The following is a 19,435-nucleotide window of genomic DNA, read 5'->3' as shown; positions in this document are numbered from 1 at the left end:
GAAGAGTAGGGAATTTTTGCTGAATAAGCAGGAAAACAGCTTAGTCTGTAATAAAAAAGGGAGGGAGTTAAACAAAAATATGCTGGGTAATTAATGATTGAGCTTTGAATGGCCATAATTTTTTATTAAGCAAGAATGCAAATATGGCGTAAGTGGCTGTGTTAGTATTCAATGGCTTTTTTCAAATATTGATGGCTGATCTCTGGTAAGACTGTCTCTCTTTTCTTTGTGCCTGTGTGCACCACGATGAGCTAATGTGAGCACTCCTGTGTGTCCATGTGGGAAGCTGGGAGCAGGTACCCAGGGAGGTGTGCTGCTCCTGTGCTGCCCTGGCCAGCTCTGCTGACCCACACACACCCTCATCTCCCTCCTGCCTGCTGCCAGCCTCTGGCTCTGTCTCCGCTGCTTTCTTTGCCTCCCTGATCCGTTTGCTGCACGCTTCATTAATCCTGATAAATGTGTGGGTTAGTGCTGGGAGAAGCAGCTCCAGGGATGCTGCCATCGTGGAGCTCCCTGTGCTCCACTCCCGCTCCGGAGGGTCGGTGCTGGCACCCAGCAGCCCTGGGACAGTGTCCTGCTGTGCAGCTGGCACCTGTGGCTGGGGAGCAGGGAGAGCAGGGGACAGGCACAGGGAGAGGGATAATGGGCCCCAGGCCTGTGGGGCAGAGATGTTCTGTCCCCATGCAGAGCTGCTCTGTCCCCAGGCACCAGCACCACAGCCATGTGAGCCAGGATGGGCATGCAGGTGACAACAAGTTACTGAGCTGTGGCCAAACCATCTCTTCTGTGGGTACCAGTGACTCTGTACCCTGTTCAGACCCCGAGTCACAGCAGGGCAGCAGGAGGGGTGGCACAGACTCCATGGGTAGCTGGCTGCCCCTTCTCTAAGAGGAGCATCCCAAGGGTCATGTGGTTGTCCTGGGGCTGCAGAGACACGAGGGGATATGGCAGCACTGTGGGTGTCCCAGCCACAGGGGCCAATTGAGCTTTTGGGACTGTTGTTGTGACACGAGGGAGCCCTGGAGATCCTGGGGGCTGCCCATGGACAGCATTGGGAGGTTCTGCTCCCCAGATGAGTCCTGCTGCTCTGTGGTCAGAGAAGTTGGCTTGGTGGAGCAGTTTTTGACATGCCACATGAACCCCAGGGGGAGCAGACCCCGAGTCCCTCTTCCCATCAGAGCAGCAAGGCAGGGAAAGACACCAGCCAGTGAGGACAGCCAGGCTGCAGGAGTGACAGGGCCATGGCAATGCACACAGCAACGCTGGCAAACAGCAAGCTGATCTTCCCATTAGCCCTCATTAGCACGTGGCTGAAAGACAACACGAGTTTAAATTAAGAAGACATCACAATGGTCCCAACTGTGTTACTGCTGTGCACGGGAGGAGCCCGACAGCTGCTGTTTAATACACCTTCAGGATCTGTCAGGGCACACACAGCCTGCACAGCACAGCGTCTGCCTCAGCACACGCATGCTTCTGCATGGCTGCACACCTCCACACGCACACAGCACCTGCCTCTGCACGTGCCCAGCACCCTGCACATGTGTGTGCAGGGGCGGGACAGCCAGGCTCAGCACTGCTGTCCAGGATGTGTCCCTGGGGCAGGAGGTGCTTCCTCCATCACCAGAGCACCTTGCTGTGGCTCCATGTGTGTCTCTGTGCTGGGCAATGGATGTGTCCCTGTATGCCTTCCTGTGTGGCCACGACACAGCTCTCTTGCACTGTGCCCTCCTGACCCCAGGGAGCAGGAAGGAGCCTGTGGATCACCCAGGGTCAGACTGATGGGTGGCTGCTGCCAGGGGAACAGTGTCAGTCTGGGGTTGTTGCTTCCAGCACAGCAAAGTGGGATATCAGCACTCCATATTTACACTGCACATTCCCAGCATGATGCCTGCTAATTACTCCCACTGCTACGGGGGAGCTGTGGCTGTCATGAGAAGGAAGGAAAGAAAAAACCTGTTTGTGGGCATGAAGGGAGCCAGAACCATGTGATGGGAGGTGTAGGGGGCTGATGCTGAAGGTGTGAACTTGCCCCTCTCAACAGGGACAGAGCAACCTGCTGATGTTGCCAACAGGTGTCCCACATGGGTGTCCCACATGAATATCCCACACAGGTAAGCCTTGCCTGCAAGCTCATCTGCCAGCCCACAGCTCATGCCTGATCAAGGATTGCACTTGCCCTTTGTGCCAGGACTTGCAGAAGGGCTGGAGGGCCTGACTGGTGAACAGAACCGTGGTGGGACTCACAAGGGACAGGATGCTCCCAATACTCATGGCCAGGTGAGTGAGGAAAGCTATGCTCAGGTATAGATTGTGCTTCCAAGGCCACAGCAGCAACAAGCACTCCCAGCCATGGATTGTGAATTTCTCACACATTTAGTGACAATATTGGAAATGCATCTGAGTACATTAAACTATTTCAGATAGCATTAACTGTGCTGGCCATGTGCAGGCACAGGGAGACCTGCAGGTGCTGCCCTGGGCAGCTCTGGAAATTTCAACAGATTGGGAAGTGGTGGGCACTGACAGCCAGGAGCTGCTCCTGAGTCGCTGAGATCACTGGGCTCCTCTACCCACGTGCCGGGTTCTCCCACACATCCACACGTGGCAGTGCCCCAGGCAGGAGGCAGGAAAGGCAGGGTCTGGAGCCCGAGGGTCTGCACTCACCTCCCTGCAGGGAGCAGCCCAGAGCCCAGCCCTGGGAGCAGCAGAGAAATCGGTGTGGGGACAAATGTCAGGCGCCCCTTCATGTCTAAGATGGTGAGTGGGAGAAGGAGAGGTCATCTCCTTCTGGAGGAGCAGAAAGCTGCAGCACAGAGCTCAGTGCAGACCTGCTGCCTCAATTATTTATAGGTACCATGGGTAGAACATGTTTTAATGACATTTGTGCTGGAGCTCAGCAGTGCGGATCTGCAGCCAGCCAAAAGGAATATGTCAGAGGCTTTATGGCCGCTAAAAGCAGCGTGTCAATCACAGTGGCATGCTCACCTCAGCCCTGGATCTGCTCCCCCTGCCCTGAGGAGAGCCTGCTGCTGCCGTGATGGATTGATGGGCAAACCCACAGACACACCAGCATAAGTCACCGGGCCTTTTTTATGGGTAAATCACAAGTAATAAGCTTTCTCAGGAGAATTAGAATGACATCCTGGAAAATTATGCTCTGGTTTTACAGCATATGATGGAAAGGCAATGGACACTTTGGAAGGGGATGCCTGTCCTACCATCAGACAGCTGTGGCTCGAGGCTGGGTGCGGATGAAGCGAGCCTGGTTGGTGGAAACTTGAACAGGAGATGAAAGAGACAGGACAGACCTGGGAATGTGATCGCACTGGACTGCACCAGCTCTGCACACAGGACTCATCCCAGGCCCCAGAGGCCCTGGGTGATGGCTGGGTGCTGCTGTGCATGGGCAGTGCTGGCTGTGTGCAGCCCTGGATGGGACAGCCTGGAAAGGAGCATGGCTGCCTCTGGATCCCAGCAATGTCTGCAGTGACAGGAAAGGGATGTGTTTCTGCCTAACCTTGTAATCTTGCAGCCAACTTTTCTGTGCAGCTGGTGGGCTAGGGGTCCACAGGCCAGGGCCCTGGCAGCCAGACCTGAAAGCAGATGAGATTCCAAATCAAGCCATCTGGACACAACACGCTCCAGCACCTCCAGCAGCTTCCCAGAGAAGAACCTAGGACACAGAGTTGTGATGCTGAAGCACCTCCAGCTCACCAGTGTGTCTGACAGCATGCCTTGTGCTGGGATTTAAAGACAATTGGCCTTTGTGTCTTCCTGCATTTCTGCTTGCAGAGTGTCATTTTCTTCAGAAAATGCTCTTTTGCAATTACTGTGAATTACACATGAAAAGCAAGTGACTACATATTGATTGGAGCCCAAGAAAAACACCAAAGCCATTTAGAGTAGATTAACTTTTTCTGGAAAATGGCTTCACAATTATTTAAAGAGATTAATCAGTTCATTTTAGGTCATTTACCATGACCTAGCTTGGAATATCTCCCTCTCCACTGGGGACAGAGCTGAGGCCTTCTCAGGAGGAGGAGTGCCAGGAGGAGGAAGGGGGGTGCAAGCAGATGGTGCTGCTCTCTGGGTCCCCATGGAGACTGAATCACAGCTGCCTCAGGGCAGGGCACAGGGGAATCCTCCTCAGCCAACCCAAATACCTGCCTGCTCCATGCCAGGTGCAGCCAAAGAACAGGGGAGCAGAATTCCTGGGCTACATCCTGGGTCATGGCTTGGGCACCCTCACTGTCCTCCTGCTCCCCATGCCAGCATGCTGAAGACAGAGCAGGCTCCTGCCCTCGAGTATTTCAAAGCATTTTTTTCTTCAGGAAGAAAGAATTGAAGTCAAATAGCTCCTGTGGTGGAATACTTCCCAAATGTCAACACAATCTGTGCTACATTACGGGTAAATGTGATAATCTTAACGCCTGGCTTCTTAATGTCAGTGGCACTGAAGTCTGATGGATTGACAGACTGCCAGAATGACACGCAGTCATAGCTGATAAGGGCTCTCTCCGGGGAAATCACAGCTTTTTAAAGATGTTGGCAGCTAGTAGCAAGTACCTTTTTATTTAAAAGGATTACAAGCATTGATTGCACTTCCTGTTTTCTTTTTATCACATTCCTGCACCATGCGAAGCTTGTGCTGCGAGCTGAGCTTTTCAGACAATTATTCTGGAATAATGAAGGCGTGTCATGTTGCCTGTAATGAGTGTTTTCAATGCCTAATTTGCGTGCGGTGTGAAGGGATTTCAGCAGCTGCCTGGCTCCTGGCTAAAGGTGAGTGACTCCTGACCGTGGCAGAGGCTGCCGTGGGCCGGCTCTGCCGGGGTGGATGGCAACGTCTGCTTCCCCCAGCAGAAGAGGGATTAAAACTCCACGAATTACCACGGTTAAAACACAAGCTAAGGGGATGTGTTGTGCTTAGAAATGGCTGGTGGCTGTTTCCCTAGCGAACAGCTGGGCCAATTCATGCTCACCTGAGCAGCTCCTCCACAGCAACGAAGGAGAGAGAGATGAAAAATGGATGTCTATAAACCTGCAGTGGAGCTGGACAGGGCAGTTAACAACCCTGAGCCACAAACACTTGCTGTCACTGACTACAGATGAGGGATGTCCAAGAATCACCACTTGGCCTCCCAACCATGGCCAATGGGCACACAGCAGAGGTGGATGGATGGTGAGACTCACTGCACAGCCCAGGGGAGGCAAACACCGAGGCACTGGGCTCCTGCTTTCACCCTTTCTTGATGCCCAATGTCATGCTCTTAAATGCCAGATTTGACCCCTCACACACAGTGTTGGTGAGAGCAGGTGGGATGGGATGGGCCAAGGCAGAGCCAGGGCTGTGTGACTGCTGCGTGGGGAGCCCTGGTTGTGCTTTGCTGTGCAAACTGCTTCAGACTCTGCCCATCCATGCTGGATTCAGCTTTGCAAAGCCAAAGGTATTTCCCTAAAAATTTGAAGAATAGTCATTAAATCCACACTGATCTGGAAAGAAAGTGAGGCTGGAGAAAGCTCAGGCTGGGATGTGGGAGTGGCAGATGATGGCCAGCCTGGCTGCTCAGCATGGCACCAGCACCCTGAGAGGGCATAGTCCTGCTGGCAGCAGAAACATCAGCTCTCCACCACACTGCCCTGGCTGCTCCACACAGTGAGGGGTGTTTTCAGCCCCACTGACTGCCCAGAAGCACAATTCCAGGGCCAAGTGAAATTGAGTGATTTTGTTTCTCTCCAACTTCTCTGGCTTTGGTGACAGAGCTGTGGCAGCTGCTGGAAACAGAGCTCTGCCCCCAGCAGTGAGAGGGGAGCAAGAACTGCTGCTGAGCACAGAGCCAGGTCATCTCCAGATACTGGGAACACTCCTGGGATGGGCTGGTAGGCAGCAGAGCCACAGCAAGTAGAGAGCACAAACCAGAGCTCTGTGACAGCAAGAGAGCCCTGACAAGACAGAGCTGCTGCCTGCACCAAGCTCAGGGCAGAGATGTAAAACAGAGATTCTGCTGAGCAGGGAGAGTCTGACACCAACCCTGAAAGCAGCTCAAGGGCTGGGTAAATGAAAGGATGTAGGGGGCTGGGATATTAGCTGTGGTAGAGGTGGTTAAAAGGAGTCAGCTTTGTGGTGATAAAGCAGCTTCCTCAGAGGGTATGGGGAGAGAAGGGATCACCTTCTAGAGCAAGATATTGCCAGTGGGAACGGGAGGTAGAGGTTGACACAGCCTTGCTACATTCAGCTACCAGAGATGGATTTTCCTCCTGGGGGTGAAGGTATCACTGCCCTTTTTTTCACTTCCTTTTAATGATCCCAGCAGATCACATCCATCTTTTGCAAATGCCTCTCTAGAGGAGACCTGGACACCTTGCCTTCTGGAGCTTGCCATGGCTCAGTGCAGGCACTGGAGGTGACTGATGCAGCCTCCCTGTGCTGGGGATGGCAAAGGGGCTGCAGCAGCCCATGGCTGATGGGACACAGCAGCACCAGCCCTGTAGGACCCGTTCAGAATGTGTGGCAAGTGCCACTGTCCTCAGCCAGCACTGCCAGCAGACAGCCACAGGTCACGTCCCATGTGGTGAGAAGCATCATCTGCAGAGCAGAACTGGCTTCTCCTCCTGCAGAAGGAGGAGGAGAGGGATCTGCCCTTACCCTGCTCTGCAAGGAGGCTGTTGAGCAACTGCTGGAGAGAGAGAAGCTGTTATAGAAGAATTTCCTCAGAAGGGGCTGTGTTGAGGAGGCATGGAGCTATTCAAGCATCTTCACAGATGCTTCTGCAATCAAAGCTCTCAATAATCCTCCTCTTTTGTCGTGAAGGGTCTGGTTCTGACTGGCAATTTGTTGCTTTGAGCTCTCTCCATTTCCCCACAATATACAAGAAGCAAATCCTCCTGCACAGCACAGGCTCACACTCAATGCCAGGCACTTGTCACCTCCACTGCAATGAGCACAGTGACTGCAGACACCTCCTCCTCAACGTGGAGTTCCCAGAACACTCCAGACCCCAGCCTCTAGAATCCCAAAGTGTTTGGGTGCCTGAAGTGGGACAGCAGGACTTGGAGAGCTGCAGCTGGATGAGAGTTCTTGTTGCCAAGGACCTGGGCTGGAAACTCGGGTACAAACACTCAGCTCTTTGCAAACAGCCATGGGCCAAGTGTGCAGACCTGCCAGAGCAGGTGGCTGTGACCACAGCACTGACTGACTTGCTGTGAGGGGGCAATTAATGTTGCAATTAATGGTGCAATTAATGGCAGAAAGGCTTCCTCAAGGCTGGCAGATGTAGAGGCACTCACTGTAAGTGTGAGAAGGAAAACTGCATGGATGTTGAGGTCTGACAGCACACCTTGTGCCTCTGGAAAACCCTCCGGCCTCAAGGCTTCCCCCTTCTGTCACAGCATCCACTAACTGCTGTCATCAAAGGTCACCAGATGCTTCTTCCATAACATTTAGTGAATAATCAGGGGAGCAGGATGGAGTGGAGGCAAGGGGATGGTGAAGGATAAGGAAACACTCAAAGACCTGGGGGAACAATAATCCTGTTTTGGAGCCAGGACTGTAAGATGCTGTTTAAATGGCTGTTCCTTTATGGAGCAGTTTAAAGTCTACCTGTTCTATCTGCTGACCTACACTGTGGCCACCACTGGGCTCGGCCATGTCCCCTCTCTCTGTGCCTGCTCCATCCCTCCATGGTGCACCACTGTTGGTGGGTGCTGGAGCATTTGCAGCCACCCCAGTGAGGCTCCCCAGGCCCAGGGAGGGTCATGCTTCTTTGCCATGAGCACCTTGATCTTTCCCCAGCCCCTGGCCATCAAGGAAACCACCAGCAATGGATTTAGCTGGGTCAGGCCAGAATGTCATTTATTTGCATTGTTTCAGTATTAAAACTGAGTTTGAAGGAGGGTTTTTTTTAGCTGCTGCCAGTAACTGAACACTGCTGTAACACACAGCATCACCAAAATGAGGTCAGGTACCAAATCTGTTGGCAATGCTCAGCTGTATTGAATCCATCAAGAATTACAGAATCATACAATGGTTTGGGCTGCTCAAAGCACAACTCAACTTTCTCCTGAAAGGGATGGAGAAAACCAAGGGCATTTTTTTTCATTGTTCATTGTTCATTTTTTTCAAGCTCAGAGAGAAAAAATGACCCTTCTCCTGAAGAAGTTTTTTCTGATGAGCATTTCAATGAAAAATGGGAAGAAGCCAGAGATGCAGCATCCTGCCAGTGGGAACTTGCTGCAGGGGTTGGCTGTGCCACGGCCCATCAGCCACCCAGCCCCTCGTGGAAGGCACCAAAGGGACCACAATGACAGGGCAATATAAGGAAAAGAAAAAAGACCAAAAAAAGCTCATAAGACACAGGCTAGACGACAAGGAAATAATTTATTTCCAGGTCCCACAAAGACCTTGAAAAAAAAAATAACAAGGGTGAGGAAATCAACCTTCTAATTTCATCTGGGTAGAGAAACAAAACCGAAGTGACTCCATCGGACACGGTGGCAGCTGCCAGTTCCTCCTGCGGGGGCGGGCAGGGGGCGCGGGCGCCGCGCTGCTCCTCCGGTGTGTGCAGGGGGACAGAAAGGAAAACGCGAGCGTGAGTGCATGCGGAGCACGGGCTGCTCGGGGACGGCAGAACCCGCCGGGAGGGAGGGGTGCTAAACACCTACCCTGTCAGACCCCATCTCCTAGGACAGAGCCCTGCTATTGCACAACACTTGGCTAGAGGAAGGGCCAGTGCCGGAGGGGCTCAGCTCTGCAGCCCAGAGGGAAAACACGAACACATTCCTGAGGAAAGAGAGGGATTTCTCCGTTCTCCTGCTTGGAGGCGCGGGGTGCCACGTGCTCGAGATGGTGTGGCCAGAGCTGGCACGGCTGCCTCCTCAGCATCATCACAGTGAACCAGCAGCACGCTGGGCACAGGTGCCAGCCACAGCACCATCGCCTCCTCAGAGGGACCAGAGGGGCCCTGAGGGGCTCCCGGTGCCAGCATGAGCCCAGCTGGGCTCTGCACAGGGGCCGTGGTGGCACTGGGCAGGAGCAGCTGAGGGCAGGCACAGGTCCTGTCCCTCTCTGCTGCCGGGTCTCGTGCTGCAGCCAAAGGAGCAATGCCAGCAGCCGGGAAGCAACACACAGTAAAAAAATGGACACGCATAGACATCTACAGTTAAACCTTCTCCAAAGAGAGAAAACAGTGGCTGTAGTTAAACTAAAAGGACAAACCCAATGACAAGCCCAGGATGTGTCAGGCCTTGGGAGACTGTATCTGTTACCTATCAATGATATAATTGATTTTTTCCCAACAGATAAGGAGCTGCACCAGCCAGGATGGCCTGAGGTGCTGTGCAAGGACATCCTTCTACAGGCTGTTCAGTTTTCCCTGGGGTAATTGGCAAGCTGGGAAGGCACTGGGCACCCAGTGCTTTCCTCCAGCATCATCTGCAGCCTAAGGAGCATTGGCACATCCCACTGGCACCTTCCTCACCTGCCTCCCAAACCCAGGAATTACATGCAAAAGCAATCCTGCTGTGAGCTCATGCTGGTTGGCTGCAGGATCCTGTGCTGGGCTTGGGACACCCTGGGTATCCTGAGGTGTCACAGATGTGCTGCCCAACCTGCAGCCAGCTCGGCCCCAGAGCTGTGCCAGCAGGTTCTGGCCTCAGACACACCTTCTGGGATGGCTGTTCTGTTGCTAATGGTGATGCTCTGCTGTCAGCTGGGTGCAAGCAGGAATTATTCTTCCCAGCCAGGGGCTGGGGTTCTCCTGCACCCTGCAGCAAGGTTCTCCATAGAATGCAGCTCTCCCCCAGCCACTGTGGGCCAGGGAGCACTGGCGTCCTGCCTGCTGCCCTGTGCAGCTCACACCATTTGGTGACAGCCAGTGCCTGGCTGGGAGCCCTGCAAACCCCAGGTCCTGTGTCAGGGGCTGGCAGAGCCCACATGGGGGTGGTACTTTGATGGCACTGCCCAGCACCACAGCTGCTCTGTGGCCCAGGACACAACACTGTGCCTCGGTGATGGGTGGGACATCCCTGTCTGCCTCTGGGGCTGTGGGGCACACCAGGACTTCAAAGACAATGTCTGCTGTGCAGGGAGTGTTGGGGATCCCCTTCACATCACCAGCATCTCTGTGATCACCAGACAGGGGTGAAATGATTGGCAGCACGGAAGGGAAACCTGTGAGCAGCCGTTCTGCAGGATGTGATCCCAGCGTGGCATCCTCCCTCCGACACCATGCCCGCAGCCGGGGGCTGCTGAGAGCCCCACAGGGAGCAGCGAGAAGGAAGACTTCAAAAAGCAAGTAAACTTAGGAGGGGAAAATCTGAACAGAAGTTAAAAGCTTGTTTCCCTCAGCAAGGAAAGCTCTTAAAGAAATCAAAGCTCTTTAAATGCTCTGACTCGAGTGACAAAAACAATTTAGACAACAAAAGGCTCCCGGTTTGCGCTTCCTCTCCTGGATGGGGATCACCGAACAGATCTATTTAAATGATAATTTGTGGGGGAGAAACCCTCTCCAAACCCTCTTGAATTAGATTTTCTCCTTCTTAAGTCAATGGTAGTGCTTTAATGGAGACTGGCTTTGAGGAGATGAGGACACCCCGGTGGCTCCTCTGGGCTCCCCACGCGGGTGCGGAGCCCACCCGAGCCGAAGGCAGCTGCACAGGAGCAGTCCCCCGGTGCAGCCTCTCGCCGGCAGCTGTGCAGTCTGGCCCAGGAGCACACGATGCCCGTGTGGCACCTCTCGGGCTGCAGCCCCAGTCCAGGAGGTGGCCGGAGCCCGGGGGCTGCAGGGGCAGCTAGGACTCCTCGCAGTCCTCGTCGCCCCTGCGCCCCGCGTAGAGTGCTGCCAGCTGCCGGAATCGGGGCCCCCAGCCCCCCAGGTAGGAGAAGTCCTGCTCCGAGCCGCTGGACCAGGTGTTGATGGAGCTCAGGGAGGGCACTGGCGAGTCCGAGCCCTCGAAGGCATAGGTCTGGAACGAGTCATAGGGCGGCACAGAGAGGTCCTCATCCGCCTGCTCCACCTTCCTGCAGATATAGTCTCTGAACACAGAGAAGTCCAGGTCTGGGCTCTGCACCCACTGGGGGAGGGCGTGGAGCTCCGAGGCTGGGTTTCTGCCTGGGCCCCCCTCTCCTGGCCCCCCACCTCCATCACCAGCTTTGATCTCACTGAAGTCGTAGAGGCTGCGCAGGGCTGACATGTCATAGGCCTCTGTGTCCTGCTCACCACCTCCTTCATCGTTGTATTTGATGACATTGTCCCTCATGTCCTCGTCGTCCTCAGAGGTCAGGTGGCTTTTGTGGTGTCGCTTCAGCGTGAGGATGAGAAGGACCAGCACTGGGAAAGGAGGAGACAGTCAGAGGGGTGCAGAGTCTCAGGGACACTGTGCTCCTGCAGGGTGAGGAGGACCCCGTGCTTGGTGTCAGGGGTGGAGGCACAGCACCCCTGGCACAGGGAGCCCTGCTGGGATGCCAGAGGGTTTCCACCAGCCAGGCTCATCAAGCAGCAGCCCTGCTGTGTACTGGCTTGGAGACAGATTTGCCCAGGCTCCAGGGCAGAGCAGGAGCTTCCCTTGCCATGCAGCGTGACCACCCAGACAGGAGGGAGTGATGGATAAACACAGAGCTGGACAGACAAACGGATGGGCTCTGCAGAAGGTGAGCAGGAAAAGGGGGTGCATGATTCATGGCAGCAGCTAAATGCTGCTGGGTGAATGTGGAGCAGATGGCACAGAGCCTGAGCAGCGAGCCACAGCTGTGTCCTGGATCATCATCCATTCAGCCCATCACCTTTAAAGCACCAATGTGCACTTTATTTGTCTGGGCAATTAGGCAGAAATTTGTTTGCACTGCGTTGGAAAATGAAACCAGTGTAAAGTGCACCCTGTGGGAAAGGGTTTTCTGAACGGAGATGCAGCAGGAGACAGGGATTGGAGCCATGCCAAGGAGAGGAAACCTCACCAAACAATGTGCTGCCTCCCACAGGTGTCTGGACAAGCCTTGGAGCCAGCCAGGAGCCAGCTCTGGGGCCAGAGAGGGCTTTCAGCAGCTGCACCCATCAACTGTCCTGTGCTAAACCTGAGGGCACTGCAACACCCCTCATTCAGAGCCCCTTCCCACAAGCACACGCTCCCCATGCCCAGCAAAGTTTGTGCCAGTGCGCCAGTGGCAGGCAGCAGCACTCCCAGGGTACAGCTCCTAACCTAGGCAGCACTCTGGTTTGACCACAGCCCAGCTCTGCATGCTGCCCACACACTCACACACTCTCTAACACTGACCTTTTCAGGTGAGAGCACACCTGTGTGCCCCACACCCAGCACCCCTGCCCACACGTTGGGATCACACAGTCCCATCTGCTGTGAGACGCCTGCTGTGGGCACAGCATGGCAGCTGGCAAGCAGCTTTTGGCTGTTGCCTGTCCAGGCAGGGAGCGAGCCAGCAGCTCTCCAGGCTCTGCTGGGCAGCATCGCACCTGCCTGGCATGGGGAACTCTGCTCTGGCTGCCTTGTGGAGCCCAGCAGCATGAATTGTGGCCAACATGGGAGCTTCCCCACTGGTCCCCCCGGCAGGGGCTGAGGTTCATGCCCCCCATGCTGCAGCTACCAGGGAGGAGACAGATGCAGAGAAGCTCTGTGCCCACAGCTCTGTGCCCATGTTCACGTGATGCTGATGGAGTGAGTGGAGCAGGGACAGGCCAGGGAGGGCTCAGGGGACAGGCAGGCACTCACCAACCAGGATGAGGACGCAGACCAGCAGCGCGATGAGGGCGCCGGGGCTCAGCGTGGCTGACACCACGTAGGCGGTGCTGTTGCAGGACTGGATGGCCCCGGTGCTGTCACAGCCACACACACGGATGGTCAGGGTCCCTGTGCTGCTCAGGGCTGGGGGGCCGCTGTCCACCACCAGGATGGGGAGCAGGTACACGTCCTGCTCCTGGCGGTTGAAGCCCACTCTCTGTGTGTGCACCGCTGCCGTGTTGTCTGCAGGGAACAAACGAAACCTCAGCAAAGTCACCCCCACATCACAGCCTGCAGCACCTGCCAGGGGCTCCTCCATGCTCTGGGTGAACAGCAGCTATTCCTGCACCACATCCAGCAACTGTCCTGAGAGAGCCTGGGGCCTCCTCCTCCTCCATCACACGGACCCAGCTCATGGCTCCCTGGCACTGCAGACCCCCTCTAGCCTGAGTGCCTGAACATGGCCAGCTCCACTCCAGCACATTCCCCTTTGCCAGAAGCACCTCAGGGCCAGCCTGGCATCTCCTTTGTCACCGCACCTGGGAGCGAGCCTGGCACAGCAGTAGCAGCAGCACATGAGTGTTTGAATCACGCTGGCATCACAGGTGGCACAGAGAGAGGGGAAAAACTTCCAAAAGACCCTCTGGGAGTGGCACAGAGTCAGGATAAAAATCAAGTACTGACAGGTACACAAGAATAGGCAGGGTCTGAAGGTGGCACTGAGACTGCAAGAGCAGACACTGCTTCTTCCAAAGCCAAAAGCCATGAGTGAATGGTCCTGCCTCAGCCAGAGGGCCAGATACCCCTGTAATCCTCTGTAACTCCTGAAGGAGTAGGCAGAGCTTCTTCCAAGCCTCCCAGCCAAGTCAGGCATCCTCCTCCCCATCTGCTTACACCCTGCTGCTTCAGGGGCTCAGCTGGCACAGCACAACTCGTTAAGATCCCATTAACACAGCCACTTCAGGGACCCTCCAGGGCCCTGGTGCCAGCGATGAACCCAAGGAGCAGCTGCTGCCCACCAGGAGCAGGGAGGGAGGGCAGGGACAGGGACTGACACTGGGACTGACTCCCTGCTCAGGGGTGCTGCAGGCTGCCAGCCAGCAGCAGCATGGGCAGGAGAGGGCTGAACAGCAGGTGACAATTGGAGCCAGGTGTCACAAGACACTGCCGACTGTCTGCAGCCTTTATCTAATAAACCATGGATTGGCCACTCACAGCAAGGTGCTGCTGTCTACAGACTCTGCTCATCAGACCTGATTTATGCCAGACCATCCCTTTTCTCTATGAATCAGCCCTTCCATTGGAAAAGACACCTACAGTAACTCTGGCCCTTGGGCTGCTGCCATCATGGAAATTGCTGTATGGATTGGGGGCTGCACGAGAGCACACAGGGCATGGTGGGGACAGGAGGTGAGCCAGGATGGAAAATCTGCTGGTCAGCCAGGAAGCAGATCCCAAAGGCTCTGTGTGGCAGCCAGGGCACTGTAGAGCACAGATTCCTGTCCTGTGGGACACCTGCCACTGTGGCTGAGACTCCTGGAGCAGCAAGTGGCAGCAGCACCATGGCAACTGGGCAGAGGTGTCAGGAGGAACAGGGGAGCACTGGCCCCTGGGGGCAAGGAGACTGAACCAAGTGTGGTGGTAGCAGCTTCTCAGAGCTGCCTGTGGCCTGCCAAAGATGAGCTTCAAAAAAAAAATTATTGTTATGCTAATCGTTTGCACAAAGGTAATGAGATCTCATTTGGTGCTGGTCCCCCCTCCTTGCTGCAGTGTAGCAGGGGATATAAATAACGTTAATGGCACTATCTCAGCAAGAGACCAGGACTAACTCCTAGATAGTCCAGCTAAAAGTAAGCCTCAGATGCCTGGATGGAGTGGGGATAAAACCACAGGACAAAAAGGACAGACCAAAATGCTGTCAAGAGGGCAAGGCTCTGGCCACAGCCCAGGAAGGTCACCTTTGCTGTCACTGTCACACCAGCCTGGGGTTGGGGCCAGATCCTGGCTCAGAGGATCTCTGAGCACATAGTCCTGCAGCTCAGCCCAGCTCTCACACCAGGCTGATGGAACACAGGGCTTGCGAACTCCCCCAGTTGCTCTTCAGCACTGGGTAAATGCAGGGGTAGCACCAAACCTCTCTGGAAATGCAGCAGGAGGCTGGCAACTCCCTTCTGTTTACAGCCAGCTCCAGCTCCTGTGAGGGACCTGTGACAAGGCATGCTGTATTTTTAGAAACAGTCTCTAGAAACCAAGGGGAACTGCACATGCAAGTGGCAGAGGGGCAGGCAGCAACCTCAGTTCAGCCCAGACAGTTTAGGCAGCCTGGCACCACTGAAAAAGAAATATTGCCACCCACCAAGTCAAAATAAAGAAGGTGGTAGTTAAATTTAACAGCAGCATGACAGACAGGTCTGCTCAGAGAAACCTCGCCTCAGGAAGGGGCTGAGGGTTTGCCCTGTGACCCAAAACTTGATGCAAGGGAGCAACAAAAATCACAACTACAAATGCTGCTTTAAACGTCATGAAACTATATTTTATCTCCTGAACATAGTGGCAGGCTCCCTCCATCCCAGGAGGGAGATGCACAGAGATTTCAAATGTACAGCAATGAAACTGCTCACCAAGGCTTGACAGCCAGAGCCCAGCCTGGCAGGGACCACCTGCCCCTGGCACTGAAATGGCTCCACCACCTGCCCACCACCCCCTGCTCCCCACCACCATGAACTCTTCTCCGTTGGGTGTTCACACCCCTGTCACTCACAAACTTCTGTGTTCCCCTCTGAGATACTCCAAAAAAAGTGCTCTGCCATGCGATTGTAGTCCTTTTGAGCACAGATCTGGGAAAATTTTGCCCAGATCTTGGAATGTGTATCCTGGAAAATGTATCCAAAGCAACCTCCTACAAAACAATTGTCATTTCTCTTGGTGCAGTTGTTTCTTTACATGTGGCTGACCCACAGCAGCTGCTTTGGGATGAGTCTTGGTGCAGATTTGTTTGCATTGGCACAGCCCAGGCAGCCCTGGCCCCGCAGCCCTCTGCAGCAGTTTCCTGCCAAATCCATTTCTGGGGTGATGAGCTGAGGAGCAGTTCTTCTCAGGAGCAGCACTGCAATGTGAGCAGACGTTAATCCACAGCTCTCCTGAACAGACGACTCTGGGTCTCCACACTTGGTTTCCTGCCCAGTCCCCACAAAGCTGCACCTTCTGCTGAGGCTGTGCTGAGTGTCCTCTGATGCCCCAACCCAAACCTTTTACTATCACTGCTTTCCTGCTGCACAAATTGACATTTTCTTTGTAGGTTTCCACTGCCACCCTCTCTCTGATCACGCAGTGACATTATCCTGTGTTACATCACATCACCTTGTGTGACAGGGCAGGAGATGGTCCCTCTGTCCACCTGAGGAGCAGGACACTGGACAGGGCAGGGACTGACATGAGCTGAACACTCAGGGACTCATCAATGCTGCCCTAAGAGGAAAGTTTGGAAAGGCAATATACTCTGGAGGTAGCTTAATGTCACTAGGAATAATAAAATAATTAAGTCTCCCAGACTCCCTCTGCAAAGAGGCTCTTGGCAGCCTTGAAGATAGAACGAATAAATCCTTCTCATAACTCAATCTCAAACAGCGCTAGCAGAGCAGGAGGGATTTTGGTGTCCCTTCCCTCTCCCACACTCACAGGGCCCTGTGAGCACCTGTGTTCCCCTTCTCCAGCAGCTGGCCTGCTGCACCAGAGCCTGGGAACAGCATCTCTGGGGAGGAACACCCAGCTGGGCCTGCGGGCACACTGCTGCCAGAGTGCCCCGAGGGAGCAGACCTCCTCCAGCCCCAGGTGGTGCAGCTGGTAGAAGAAACATCCTGTTTTTCCCTTCTGCCTCTTCCTTCTCTTGAGTTCTCTGGGTAGAAGGCCAGGCCACTGCAGCGCTGCTCCTTTTCTGTTTGCTCAGCCCCGAGGAGGTTTGATGCTCTTTTACACACACACACCCCAACCCTGCCCCAGCCAAACGAGCATCTGCACTGCTTGTGCTGAGAGGGGCATCCCTGCGGGGCTGCAGGAGGCTTCCTCTATCCTCAGGCAATCCTCAAATCCTAACATTTTGCTTTTGATTGTTAGGATTTTCAGATCTTCTATCACCCATTACATGCTCTTAATGAGACCTGCAGAGAGTTCAGACATCTGCTTGCCGAGCCCTTGAGCCCTGGAGTCAGTAGCTCCATGTGTCACTCCATATTACCTAGCACTGCTTCCAGGTTGCTGGGCTTGGATGCTTCCTACCATCCCTTCCAACACAATTAGCATTTCTTGGAGAACATGATTTCAGGCTTTAATTGCCTTTGATCCTGCTGTAATCAATTTTCTCAGGCCAGAAAGGCCCAGCAAAAGGCGAGTTAGGAAAGAGAGGATGGTGAATGCCTTTGGAATGGCACCAGTTGGATCTTAACATGGTCAGCTTCTCTAATTCCATCTCTTCCTTTAGTCACTCCATATGATGAGCATCTTCTTCTTGGATGCTCGCTGTTGTTACCACAGGTGACATTTATTTCTTGTCTGATGAATCAGGAAGGGTGTGAGAGCTCCCTCAGAGCAGAAGCAGGGAAAGAGAGGCACCAACAGGCAATGGTGCTGTTTCCAAAAGCCCAACTTGCCAATCACCTGTAACTCAGCTACGTGTCTGCAGGGACACCCTTGGTTTTTGCACCTCCAGCGCAGAGCACCTGAGCCAGCACAGCTCTGTGTGCCCCACCCAGGACACCCGGAGGGAGCCCCAGCAGTGCTGGTCCCCACCCTGCTGAGAACAAGTCCCTCCCCGAGGTGGCTTTCTGGTGCCACAAAGGAGCCAAGTGAAGTAGGTGCAAAGCAAAAGAGAGGATTTAAGCAAGAGCTTAGAGAATCCATCTGTGCTGACATCCATCAGTGTCACTCCTTGGCTGCAAAAGCAATATTTATAAATCACGTTTCAAAACTGGCTACAAATTTGTACAAAGAAACAGATGGGCTGGTGGTAGCAGTTTGTCACCACTGATATTTGCACGGGGGAGTAGAGACAAGTGCATGGTGGAGAGGGGTGAATGCAGGAGAGGGAAGTAATGGGGGAACACAAGGGAGGATGCAGCAAGGTCACCTAGAGAGCAGGGGCAAAGGTGAGTGTACCCAGGGCAGCTGATGGACTGGAGAAGGGGCAGAAATCAAAGGGAGGGAGATGGCACCAAGGCACCCTGTTAGAAACGAGGGGTGCCTCCATCTGCCACAGGCAGCCACCTCCTCTGGCTGTGGAAGACCGCACTGCTCAGCAACTGGGAGGGTCTCCAAACACTCTGGGAATAACCCTGCAGCAACAACATTGGTTTTCCCAAGAGCAGGAGGCGGGAGGTGATGCCAGCTTTTACTCATTTTATGCAGTGTTACACCACACATAAAGCTCCAGGGATCATTTAGCACAAAGAGTTACCCTGTGCCACCAGAGCCTCATCCCACTCAAGAGAGCAGCAGCTCTGGAAGAGATGGTGGCACACGTGTCCTGCATCTCCTGCAAGGCCAGCTCTTGGCCACTACTGGTGGACTCCCACACAGAGCCAGGGAGCCAAGCAGCCCCTGCCAAGCCCCATACACCCCCAGCCACATGCCCTGCCAAATGAACAAAACAGCAGTGGTGGCTCTGGGATGGCAGCCTGGCCCTGGCAGACACCCTGGCCCAGAGCTCGGATCCTCACGAGGGAATGGACACCCGGGTGTAGATCAGTGTGTTCGAGCACATTTTCATAAGGTTTTCCAAAGAAAGTGAGGGAAGTTAATCACTGGGTGTGGGGCAAAATCTGGATGAGGATTAAAGCCTGTTTACATGATAAGAAATGAAGGTCTTCTGAACAGCTGCTCTTGAGCAGAGGGGGAGGGACTCAGGTCAGGGACAGCTGTGCTACTCAGGACACAAAGCAATATCCAGCTGTGCTACCATCACATCTGAAGCTTTTCCATTTTGACTATCCCTAATAATGCTGAACCAAACTGAGCAAGCAGGATCTTACGTCAGCACAAGGCTCCTGTGATAAGCTCAGAACAAACTAAACCAGGCTTTTGACAGATAAAACTGCAAAAGCAGAGGAAAAGAATGATTTTAAAAGAAAACCCAACCAAAACCACAGAAGAATTTCAATGTGATCTGCTGGGCCCTGTGACAAGCACATGCACGTGGGCTGGAGAAGGTCCCAGTATCTGCAGGGGACCCTGCTGTACCTACTCCTACAATTAGCACCTAAATTCCCCCTTAACACCAACCAAAAATAGGAAACATCCTGATAATTGATTTTCTGGATTGTTACTGTCCACACAAATGCAGCCTGCAGAGTCCAACAGCTGCCAGCAGAACCTGCATGGCACCCTATCACTCACAGCAACATTGATGAGTTACTGAGCTCAGGGATGCAGAGAACCCCAGAGCTGCCCAGAGGAACAGACAGGCTCTGCCTGGCTGCCTGTCCCAAAGGAGAGGATGAGCCCCAGGAAACAGAGGAACTGCACCGTGGAGCCACCACCTGACAGGGAATCAGGCTCTGCAGGCTGTGTCCCAGAGAACCCACTGTGTCTGTGGGCTGGCTACAGCATGGCTCCAGTGCCTCCCAGGGCTCTGGAGCTGTTCCCATTTGTCAGGGGCACAGGGTAGCCACTCACATGGCAGCCCCAAGATGACCCATGCTCCAGGATTTACCTT

The 19,435-nt window shown here is 54.2% G+C and overlaps 1 protein-coding gene across 3 annotated transcripts in view; it reads right to left on the bottom strand.

The window, feature by feature from the left end:
• Positions 1-8,361: 8,361 nt before the first annotated feature.
• Positions 8,362-19,435, bottom strand: part of CDH22 (cadherin 22) — a 77,681-nt gene continuing 66,607 nt past the window's right edge. For 2 of the 3 annotated variants that reach the window (XM_050982173.1, XM_030231694.2), the window contains exons 11-12: positions 12,721-12,972; positions 8,362-11,330 (exon numbers count right to left, since the gene is read on the bottom strand). In XM_050982173.1, the coding sequence (XP_050838130.1) occupies positions 10,792-11,330; positions 12,721-12,972 (791 nt within the window). In that variant the 3' untranslated portion in view covers positions 8,362-10,791. The remainder of the gene's footprint in view (positions 11,331-12,720; positions 12,973-19,435) is intronic. The other variant, XM_050982174.1, reaches the window with a different exon arrangement.

The sequence above is a fragment of the Serinus canaria genome, chromosome 20 (assembly GCF_022539315.1).
Source record: "Serinus canaria isolate serCan28SL12 chromosome 20, serCan2020, whole genome shotgun sequence".
Lineage (NCBI taxonomy): Eukaryota > Metazoa > Chordata > Aves > Passeriformes > Fringillidae > Serinus > Serinus canaria.
This window is presented reverse-complemented; position numbering and strand designations above follow the sequence as displayed.